The sequence below is a fragment of the Staurois parvus genome, unplaced genomic scaffold (assembly GCF_062004578.1).
Source record: "Staurois parvus isolate SC_StPar_1 unplaced genomic scaffold, SC_StPar_1.0 ptg000597l, whole genome shotgun sequence".
Classification (NCBI taxonomy): domain Eukaryota; kingdom Metazoa; phylum Chordata; class Amphibia; order Anura; family Ranidae; genus Staurois; species Staurois parvus.
In genome coordinates this window covers 3,023,209-3,035,395 of record NW_028318393.1, presented here as the reverse complement: position 1 = coordinate 3,035,395, position 12,187 = coordinate 3,023,209, and the positions used below count along the sequence as shown (strand labels likewise).

The 12,187-nt window shown below is 39.9% G+C and overlaps 1 protein-coding gene across 2 annotated transcripts in view; it reads left to right on the top strand.

Annotated features, from left to right (window-relative positions):
* PLA2G4A (phospholipase A2 group IVA) overlaps positions 1-12,187 on the top strand; it is a 237,517-nt gene that overhangs the window by 156,481 nt on the left and 68,849 nt on the right. For both annotated transcript variants that reach the window (XM_089692650.1, XM_089692651.1), the window contains 2 exons: positions 6,205-6,342; positions 7,186-7,275. In XM_089692650.1, coding sequence (XP_089548776.1) covers positions 6,205-6,342; positions 7,186-7,275 — 228 coding nt within the window. The remainder of the gene's footprint in view (positions 1-6,204; positions 6,343-7,185; positions 7,276-12,187) is intronic.

Here is a 12,187-nt window from a genome sequence, read left to right as displayed (position 1 = left end):
GAGAATATAAACAAAGCATCAGTGGGTGGTAAGTGGTGGTGTAGGGGAGCACAAGCAGCAGCAAACTTTAAAGTTAAAAAAAAATAAGAAAGCAATCTGAAAAAAACCCACCTCCTCTACACAGACATTTTTGCAATGTGTTGTGATGCATTACGGTGCGTTCTGTTGCATAAGCCCATTCATTTTGAATAAGTTGCCAAAACACCCTAATGCAGGCACAAACTTACATCTATTTACATTTTCAAAACAAAGGTAACTATCTGATCTACGTGCCAGATATATAACCAAGGCCAAATGCAGGCCATGGACGGGTCATTTATCAGCCACATTTTTGTCCGCACGAAAAATCGGCCGATATTCACGTCGTTAGTGGGGCCAGTTGGCTGTTTTTCGTGGATCTTCTCGTTTATTTTTATCAGTCATGCTGGAAAATCCACAAAAAACAGGCATTTTTCGTGGACATTGGTGGCACATTGGCAACGGGGCCGACCGATTTTTCGTTTATCGCCCGATAAACGGCCTGTCTATGGCCAGCCAAACTGTTGACAGGTCTTGTTTTGAAAGCGCTGATAATAAGGGAAAGGGGGAGGGAGACCCATCTGTCTATTCGTCTCACACCTTGCTAATAGATTTTACTGGTGCCACGCCTCTTATTATACAGACACTAAAGGAATAGAAAAAATCCCTAACAGGAGTGAAACTACTGGGGCTTTTTAGGCATCACACCAACAATGCTACCTATAAATATTATAAAAAGTCAAAACTTTAAAAACCAAGATTGTAGTACAAAAATTGAGCATCAAAACAGCCCCGTTAATAAAAACATGTAACCATTGCATATTATGACTATACAGAACATCAGGCTTGTTGTAAATTGCTCCAAAATTCCATATATAATGCATATAAACGCGTGTGTGTGTGTGTGTATATAATATGTGTGTGTGTGTATGTATATGTGTGTGTGTGTATGTATGTGTATATAGCACTCCTATGTAGTTTCTTTTAGGTTTTCTCCAACTAGATATCATCTTATAGTAAATGTAAATACATTGCTGTTTTTTGTTTCTGCTGTTTGTATGTGTTCTGTTAGCTTATTATAGCTTTGTTTGCAATTCCAGAGATGTTAAATCTCCCTGAGGAAGCAGTCTTTTGTCCAACGTGTTGAAACACGTTAAAGAAAACCTAAAAAACTATGCAGGAGCTATGTATACATTTTGTTGTTTATATGTATTATATATAGAATTTTGGAGCAATTTACAAGCCTGATGTTTTGTATAGTCACAATATGCAATGATTACATGTTTTATGTACTACAATCATAGTTTTTAACAATGTATAATAAAGTTTTGACTTTTTATAATATTTGTTTGTAGAATTGTTGGTGTGGCGCCTAAAAAGCCCCAGTAGTTTCACTCTGGTTGGTTGTTTGTTCTATTTTTTTCAGTATCTCTGGTATATAAGGATTTGCACTGAAATGTGCTGACAGGCTTGAGAAAGGGGGAGATGCCTTCAAAATGCATAGCCGCACTGACCTGTGTAAGCCTAGGAACAGTGGACATTGGTTTACAACTGAGCCCAGAGGTGAGCTGAGTTGTTTGCCTTCCTTCAGCCTGTCACCCTGCAGTGAGAGGTTTAATCTTCATACTGAGCAATTACTGGACATCACTGGCCATATGAGCGGTTCTCTGACATCAACAAGTTGGGGCTGTATTAAAGGCTCTTCTAGATATATGGAATATGTGAGTGCAACCATTGTTGATTTAACCGCTTTAAGTCCACCCTACGCATGCACGTCCTACCCACGCCGTCATTGGCCTTAGCTGTTGATCACCGGGTTCTGGCCGGTGATTCCCTGCCAACACCCGACGATCGCCGAGTATCGATGACGGGGGAGAGACCTGTATGTAAACAATACAGATCTCTCCCCATCAGGTCCTGCACGCTGTTTTGTATGGCTCTGTATAGCAGGTGCTTTCCTCTTTCTCTTTTTTCATGTTTACATTTTCCCCTATCCTCTCGTATTAATGTGTGTTGCATTATAGCAGCCCATTCAAAATGAATGGGCTGCCAACTCAGCCTTGCATGCCTAAAAACACATATAACCCTTTGTTTCTAAAGTAATGCTTGGTAGTGCATTGCATTATTGTGTTTGTAGTGCCAATGAAAATGGCTATACAACTCACCACACTGCAGATTGTGAATTACCACAATGCATAAGTGTAAAGCCAGCTCCATGGCAGTTAGGCTTTTTAAAGGTCTTAATCTGCAGACATTTCCTGAGCTTCCCAATCATGCAATCACCGTGACTGTCCATCACAGGGGGTCACATGATCGGTAGACCATTCTGCAAGCTCCAATTTACATCGTGGCCAGGAGCTGTCAATAACAACCCAGTCGTGGTGCTAAGGGAGCATGATTGAGCATGCACCCAGCACAAAACCGTGATGCCCGCTGTACGCATATGAGTGGTGATATGGCATAAAATCTGCTCTGCCACCACATATATGTTGCTGGATAGCAGATTACGTGCAAGTAAAGGAAAGGGGGGGGGGTGGTGTGTGTGTGTGTGTGTGTGTGTGTGTGTGTGTGTGTGTGTGTGTGTGTGTGTTTTGTGGGGGGGTTTGAACATACAATTTAATTTTACAAATTTTCCTTTGATTTCACCTTTTATAAAAAGGTAAAAACGAAAGTTTTTAGAAACTGTTTAACATTAATGTGAAACTGCACTGCATCTGAGTACTACAAACCAAATATGCTATATAATTCATTTTTAATATTCAAAACAAACTCCTCCATCCATGTCTATTATCCATGCTTTATTTTGCTGAGAAATCGCTTTGAAAAACACCTCCTGGCATTTTTGGCAGTGGCATTCTGAAATAAGGCCAGATGATTCATGTAGCAGGTACTTCCTGGAATCTATCTGTCCTTAGCTCCCTCCCATCCTGAAGACTTCAGGGATGTACGATATGCCTAGGCATGGAAACCAGGATGTAAATAAAGGAATGCAAAAAAAGGTCAAAACAAGTAAATATGATATACTTTCTTATCTAGTTACTAATGCTAGCAGCTAATTCATGTTGATTGAGAGAGTGAAGTTTCGCTTTATTACAGTTTCATTATTTTAGATTCAGTAAAATTGGAAGTGATTTGTATTTGTGTGCATTAATGATTTATTTTTTTTGTTAATATAGTTTAGCTAAATATTTGCAAAACTACCGTGAGACCTAAAAAAAAAAAAAAAAATCAGTCACAGTATCTTATTTCTACAGGCCCTGTACTTTTATAAATTGTTAGAAAATATTTGTTTTCTTTTTTTTAGTCGTAACTGGAAAAATATTGGAAAATAAAGCAAAAGATAACAATAATGGTCTGGCCACTGGTGGTAAAATAAAATAGGAGGTAAGGCCTGGCAGTAAAAGAGTTAAAGTACACCTTTTGCAGTAAAGGGTCCCAAGTAGACATAAAAAAAATGTTCAGCCTTGTAAATTTTCTTTAGTTTTAGTGCCATATCTGTAGGCCATTTCTTCTGAAAGCCTGGATGAAAAACCATGTCCGTCCTTGCTTCTAGGATACAAAAACTGTTTCACTGCTCCAGTGATAGGAGTGAGCATTTAAATGGTCTTCGAGTTGTAGAATGATATGCAGATTGCTAATTTGAGTTTTTTGTCCAGGCTTCTGGGGGGCCCAAATGGCATAAAGGTATGACCATAAAATTCATAAACCTTTTGCAAAGCTTCACAGTTTTTAATATATTTTGAGGCTCCTTGACTGCATAGTTGTTGTTTTTTTTTTTTTTTTTGGAAAAGGTGAACCTAACCTTTAAAGTGGTCATAAAGGCTATAGGGTTTTTACTCTTATGGATTCTATGCAAAGTAAAAAACCTTTAGTATGCAGCTCTGCCTCCAGCCCTTTTTATATATTATCCTGATCCAGCCATGTGTCCAAGAGTGGCTGCTGTACTGGCTCTGCCTTCTCATTGGCTGAGAGACAACAGCAGGAGCCATTGGTTCCCACTGCTGTCAGTCACAGCCAGTGAGGAGGAAGTAGGGCAAAGCCCTATGGATGCAGCCAGCAGGGCTTGGGAACACCTCTGCATGAGTACCCCTCCCCAAAGCAAGCTGCTTGCTTGAAAGAGGGGAGGAGCCATGAGCGCTGGCAGGGACCTGAGAACACAAGGATCAGGACTGCTCTGCAAAACAATTGCACAGAGCAGGTAAGTATAACATGCCTTTTTTTTGTGTTAATTGAACCTTTATCATCTTTTTAAACTACATGTGGATAAGATATGCATAAGATAAGATCTATATTTGTGAAACTGAACAGGGATTAATTACCTTTGTCCTGAGCTTAACAAGATAGGAAGCCATTACAATCTATCCTGCTAATGAGAAATGGCATTATTATAAAGGATATTAACAACATTGTATGACAAACTGTGGTAGTATTTATTAACCCCTGACAGATGTAATACCTAGAACACAGGATAATGCCATGTTCTGCCTTGTCAGTTGTTTTAATAATCTAATAGAAGCTATGTCTCTCCTGCACTGCAAGCGTTAAAGTTTCCTAGTAGAGACTGATAACCTAACTACTGTCTGGTTTAGCAGTTGTACATAGCCAAGTGAATTTAAAAGGACTTGCATACCCCGTCCTCAGCCTTTACTAAAGGCTCTTACAAATAGTGCTCGGGAAGTATTTATCTATTGTCTGGACCTTTAGAAATTACAGCCTCTGTGAGTAAGGCTGGCCATAGATGGATCAACTAGCATGCTGATAGAAAAAAACTTAACAGATTCTCACATCCACACAAGCAAGGTTAATAGGGGAATGCTCTCTGCTGCATTATTTTATTCTGACAGTGGGGACTCCTCCACTGTCAAAATACACTGATAAGCCCTGCAGCCAATTGGCTGCAGTGCTGAATGAACACAAATTTTAACATGCCTGTTTGTGAGAAGTCGATCTCTACTTCTTCACAGCTTCTCACAAATGGGAATGGCTATAGATGAATGGAAATGTGACCAGAGGCTGCTAAACCGGCTGAATTTCGATCCATCTATGGCCAGCTTAAAACTTCATTGTGGTTACAGATCAAAAGCTCTTCTACCACTTATAAAGAGCATTAGAGTATTTATTGAGATAATAATGATTTAAAAACTTGTAATGCAGTTTAATATCTAGTGAGAAAACTTCAAAATGCTTGGTATTCACCACATGGCATAAAATAAACAAACAATGGAAACTATTTTATTTACATGCTCTTGTGCTGCCTGCTGAAATGTTTTTAAATCATTTGACTACTAAATGAGTTATACAGTGTAGTTTGGTGCCATATTTGTATACATTTAGTATATAACCACACAATATTACCTTTTTTGACATTGTTTCTTTTTTTTTTTTTTTGAAAAAAAAAAAAAAATCTTTACTTAATCTTTAATCTTTACACAGGATGACATTCTGAATTCATAAATTGGCTCCTAGTGGTATGAATGTACAATGAAGTATGCAGAATTTAGCAGTCAGTGGCACATAACGTATAGCACAACATACACAGTGCAGGTGTTTGTGGTATGTAGTATACAGAAGAGGGTACAGATTTCAGGAATCAAGAGTGCGCAGTATACAGTATGCTGTATATCGCTCAGCATAAAGAATTAAGTTATCCAGACTAGGTACCAGAAAGGAAAAAATCCAAAATTTATTCATGCACTGTGTGTACCATACAAAGAGCGTACATTTTTGCAGAAGTCTTCAGTATGTAAACTGTAACACAATGTGCAGTGGTCCAGCTTATGTAACATGTATCACAGTGTACAGAAAGTGTCAGGAATATGTAATATATAGCACATTGTACGGTCTTCGGCAGTCCAGGGCAAGCTGCATACAACATGTAGTATAGAATACAATATATTGCATATCATGTCCTTGGCAACTTAGTAGGTCAGACACCATTGACCAGGTCAAGTCATAGTCGGATCAAGTCCCATTGCCATTTTGAAAAATCCCATGGAGTGAGAATGGCACAGGGCAAACACTTCCTTTCACTACCTAGGTTTGTTTTAATATAGCTATTTAAATTAAAATTTAAATCTATTTTTGCATCTATATTAAATTATATGTAATTCTATGTGTGATTGAGATTTGATTTATATTTAAAATCAATACTGACTTTGAATTGATTCAATACAATTTTACTTGCAGACTGGGTGGAATTTAGCCCCTATGAAATCGGAATGGCAAAGTATGGCACATTTATGCCTCCTGAGCTTTTTGGAAGCAAGTTTTATATGGGATCAGTTATTAAAAAATATGAAGAATATCCACTACATTTTCTAATGGGTGAGTAAAAGCAGTTATACTAAGGTAACAACAAAAGCTTGTTTGCTTGGATAAAATACGCCTTCAAATGCAATTTTAACATACGTTAAAATAATTTTAAAGAACATCTGTACCCTTTTTATTTATAAGATTTTTTATGCACCCCCCCCTTCTTGGGTAGTAGATGAAAAAAAAAAAAAAGCTTTCAGCATTGTACCCCTCTACACTGCACTACATGACGGTGGTGGGTAGTGTTTACATAGTTTTTTTTTTTTTTTCAGATGTTTTTCTCCACTGTACATCGTAGATTTATACAAGTTGTTGCACTAAGCATCCTCATGTGAAGGTGTCAGGGAGGGCGAGAGTTCATGATTCGTAGAAATCGCTGTGAATCGCCCTTTTCAGGGGCATGCAGCTCTCATGAACCAGCGGCAAAGCCAGTAACCACAAAAACATATAGAAAGACAGACTGCACTGCTCTAGCGTATTAACCTTTATTAAATAACAAGACTTGTACAGTTGCACTTACAATGAAAAGCTTGCCTCATGCTCATTACATGTTAAAACAATCCTACTGATAGATCCCTTGGTCCACATGTGAATGGATAGAGTCGCCTAGGCTTAGCCCTGCTGCAAACTTTTTGATCGGCATGCTGACTATAAATAAGAATACAAATTTTAACTTTCAGTATTTCGTATTTACCGACTTTTAAAAAAAATAAAGCACATTTAATACAAGTTTGGGTCATAACTATGATAAATTAAGAAAATATACACAAACCACTATATATTTCTGTTAAATTATATGCATAAAACAGATGAATCACACAATTATGTTTGTAAAAAAACTTGGCTTTCTTTCAGGTGTTTGGGGTAGTGCATTCTCAATACTCTTCAACAGAGTTCTTGGAGTTTCCAGCCATAATGCAGGAGCTACAATGGAAGAAGAACTGGGTAATTGTTGTTCACAAATTTAGTATTTTTATATAAATAATTTTTTCTTATAATGCTTATACACAAATTTTAAGTTCTGTTTTTGAGATACAGTATATATTACCATAAACTGTATATAATATCCCAGTTATTTAATAGTTACGCTGGTCATATATTGTACATTACAAACTAAAGAAATCTCTGTACCCCTTCTATTGGAAACAATATTTAAATGGTACTGGAACCTTAGCTCTCCACCAAAATTCCTGAGAAGAATATAAAGATGCTGACTGCCAGACCAGTATCTTTTTAAAATGGAATTATATTTTCTTGGAAAGACTTGCAACATAATATGGTAAATGTAAGCCTTTACAGCAGAACGCATACCAATATACTGTTTACATTAAAGTGGTTGTAAAGTCTAAACTTTTTGAACCTTAATACATTCCTTGCATTAAGGTAAAACATTTTTAGGTAGCAGTATAGTCCCCTTATCCCCTGTATACTTACCTCAGAGCCCTCAGCTGATACAGCGCAATGCCTGTCTGTAGTGGTTCTCACAGGCTTTGCTAAGGCAGTGGGAGCAATTGGCTCGTGCGCCTGTCAGTCATATCCCATGATGAGGGAACAGGTGGTGGGGCCGAGCTGTGCTGTTTGTGTCTTTGGACGCGGGCAGTGAAACTCGGGATTGAGCCTGCATGAGTGCCTCCATAGCAAGCTACGTGCTATGGGGGCACTTGGAAGGGAGGAGGAGCCAGGAATGCTGACAGGGGACCTGAGAATAGGAGGTTCAAGGCTGCTCAGTACAATTCTATTACACAGAGAAGATAGGTTTATACCTATTTGTCATTTAAAAAAAAGACTTTACAATCGCTTGAATTACTCGATCGTGTACTTTTGGATCTATCTGTACATTCTGTACATTATCGGGTTTATGACCTCCCTATAGCAGATGTACTGCTACAGAGCAGCTGAGGGGGTGCACGTGCCCCTGGCACACCGCTTCTGCTGTGATTAGTCATTAGAAGCCAATCGGCGTGTGTCAGCCTGTGGATGACCACCGGCCAGGGGCGGACTGACCATTTGGAAACTTGGGAACTGCCCAAGGGCCCGGGGTCAGTAGGGGGCCCGATGAGATGCCCCTTGTTACCTTTTGCATAGGTTTTTTGGAATTTGGGCAAGGACACAGGGGCTCCATGATCCCCTTTTGCCTGGGGGCCCCATGAGTTGTCAGTCCGCCCCTGCCGATCGGCAAGGAGAAAGACAGGACACAGCTCTGCCTATGTAGAGGCCACTGACATTTTTTTTTCCCTACTCATCCTTTCTGACTGTTTCACTAGTTTTGCATTTGGCTAGGGTCACTGTCACTGAGGGTAGCATGAGGCGATAACTGGACCCTACAGAGGTTGCGCAGGCAATCCAACTCCTCCAGGATGGCACATCTATATGTCATTGCCAGAAGGTTTGCTGTGTCTCCCAGCACAGTCTCAATGAGCTCGGCAGTTACTCTAGGAGTGTTTCACTAGTTTTGCATTTGGCTAGGGTCACTGTCACTGAGGGTAGCATGAGGCGATAACTGGACCCTACAGAGGTTGCGCAGGCAATCCAACTCCTCCAGGATGGCACATCTATATGTCATTGCCAGAAGGTTTGCTGTGTCTCCCAGCACAGTCTCAATGAGCCCGGCAGTTACTCTAGGAGAGCAGGACAGGGCTGTAGAAGGTCCTTAACCCATCAGCAGGATTGGTATCTGCTCCTTTGTGCAAGGAGGAACAGGATGAGCACTGCCAGAGCCCTACAAAATGACCTCCAGCAGCCCACTGATGTTAATGTCTCGGCTGCCCGGCACCATAGAGCTAGATTGGCATTTGCCATTGAACACCAGAATTGGCAGGTTTGCCACTGGCACCTTGTGCTTTTCTCAGATGAGAGCAGGTTCACCCTGAGCACATGTGACAGACGTGAAAGGGTCTGGAGAAGCTGTGAGGAATGTTATGTTGCCTGTAGCATAATTCAGAATGACCGCTTTGGAGGTGGCAGGCAGTTCCTGGAGAAGTAAGTGAAGAAGAAGCAAGTGCTTCGAAACGCGTCACCTGACCCTGTTCCTGCCGAGGTCCTGACTTCCTTGCTGTCTATGCTGGTTTCGGCACCATTTTCAAAAATTCTCTGCATTGCTGAACACTGACGGCTGCATCTCTGCTCATCCTGCACAACCAGGATCCATCTTGACATCACTGGCAAACTGGGGGCTTACCAATGGCATTCCTTTACCATGCTATTATACTTCCCTTGTTTGTGAGTAGTTTTTAAACCTCTTGTTACCAATAAATCTTTAACCCTTTACACTGAGATTGGCGCCCCCTTGTGTCTGATTTAAACACATTCTGCTACCTGTCCATTTATGGACTTCTGATCAGCTAGGATATACATTTCAATGGGTCTCTCTTTTTTATTATATACTGCGATTTCTGCTTCGCTCTATAGGGAGCTGCCTTCATCATCCATCCACCACCTAGGACCATTTTACTATGGACTTACCCGTCTCCATTTGTCACTTCATCGCCACCCCATTTTGAACTCATTACTATTGTACGCTATTCCCCTATTTGTATTTCTCCTGTTGTATCTGTCATTTGTCACAAACGTATCTAGACTCTTCATGTGTGGTCCTCTCCCAGCGCCATTTTGTTTTTTGTTTGTAGCAGAATGTGGTTACTAGTCTACTACACTGGTCAGGTGCATTCCACAAATCTGCTTGACATCACCATCAAAAAGCAAGTAGAATAAATTACCCAGTACCATGCAGGATGCAATTTAAGAACCTCTGCCTGTGAACTTCACATATTTTTCACATTAATGTTAATTCAGATGGTAGAATAATCTCTGCAAGTAGCAACTAGCACTTCCACCTTACACTCAAGTATGATCTAAACTGCCAGATTATATGTCTTATTTTGACATAAAAAACAGTGTAGTGCTGATAGTAGCAGATGATCCTCTAAAACATTTTAAGCATCATTATATGAATAACAAGCAGGCAAATTAAAAAGTCACTCCAGACAAACAGATGGTGTAAATCAGCTGAAAGTATGTTAAAAGTCCATAAAAATGTCTTGATAACTTGGTCAGTAGATGATTGTGATCAAGGATGACACAGAGGAAGAAAGCCTTTCACCAAATTGATTACACTGCCTGTTACCATAGCACATTGACCACCCTGAAAAGGAACAGCCGAACAGCACTGTAAAAAGCCAAAAGGAACTTCAAGGATGCGCTTTCCACCAGCTTCTCCCACAAATAACACTTTCTTTGATTTAAAGATCGCTCCAAACAGATGGATAGAATTACTCTCAAAAAATGCCAAACGAGAGAAATAAGCCATCTTATAGTGTAGTAGCAATGAATGTGTACATTTATTCAAAGTAATGCACTTAAATAAAAATGATAAAACCGGCATATCACAAATTCCTATGTGGTGTTTCCAGCCAACAAGATGGCTGCTGTATCCAGGTGCACGATGACTTCACATGGGGGCAGCACAGTGGCTAAATGGTTAGCACATCCACCTGGCAGTACTAGGGTCGTTGGTTCAAATCCCAGCCATGGCACCTCCTGCCTGGAGTTTGCATGTTCTCCCTGTGCCTGCGTGGGTTTCCTCCGGGTACTCAGGTTTCCTCCCACACTCCAAAGACATGCTGGTAGGTTAATTGGATCCTGTCTAAATTGGCCCTAGTATGTGTATATATATGATTGTGAGTTAGGGACCTTAGATTGTACACCCCTTGAGGGTTGGGAACTGATGTGAATGTACAATATATATGTAAAGCGCTGCATAAATTGACGGCACTATATAAGTACCTGAAATAAATAATCACATGCCATAATTCCAGCCAGCGCATTTCGACATCTATGACATCGTCAGGGGCGTGGCTTGTGTGACCAGTCTGAAATCACACAGGGATTTTAGACTGGCCATGCCCCTGATGACGGTCAATGTGCTATGGTGGTAAGCAGTGTAATTGGTTTGGTGAAGGGTGTTCTATCTCTGTCATCCTTTTGAGCACCATCATCTACTGACCAACTTATCAAGACTTTTTGGGTGGACCTTTTACAATATTTCAGCTTATTAACACCATCTGTTCATCTGGAGGGACTTTTTAATTTATCTGCTTGTTCATATAATCATGCTTAGGTTTTAGGGGGTCATCAGCTACTACTGTCTTTTATATGTCTATGTTGTATTGTACCCTGCAATATTGTGCTAGCTGCTTGTTTAGATTTTTGATGACGTTTTAACCCAAGTGCAATTACTATTGTTATACTAAGGTTTTATTTTGGCTTGGATTAATCCTGTAAAGTCAGACCTATGATTTCTTTAGACATGCATGGTTAGTTTTGTTCTGAATTAAAATTTGGACAAAATTGTTATTTCTAAATTCAGATATATCTGAATTTCCAATTACAATGGTAACGAATTTCCACAAATTCGAGATAAACATTAACAGAAGTAATTTGTTTAATTTGGATGTTAGAAGCATCCAAATGAAACAAATCAAATTCCTTCAATAATAACTGGTTGTAAAGGAGCAGGGTGGCCTTAAAGTGTTACTAAACCCACAACAGTAAAATCAGTCTGTATATGCAGTAAATCCTGCTCATTTTACTCACTGTGGACCCTAAGGGGTTAATTCTCCACATTGTGTAAAAAGGATGTTTGATCCTCTTCTTCTACTGTCCCCAATCTATTTTCTGATAGAACAGAGCATTGGGGGCAAGCTGCACAAGCTCGGTTTGGTGTGTATTGCTAGAGAGATTTTTTTTTTTTCTTGGGAGAGTGCATGTGATCAACACAGAGCCAATAAGCACTGTCCAGACAGGGGGTCAGGGGTTGTGCAGCCTCATAGAACAATCAGGGATGAATGAAAACTCCTCC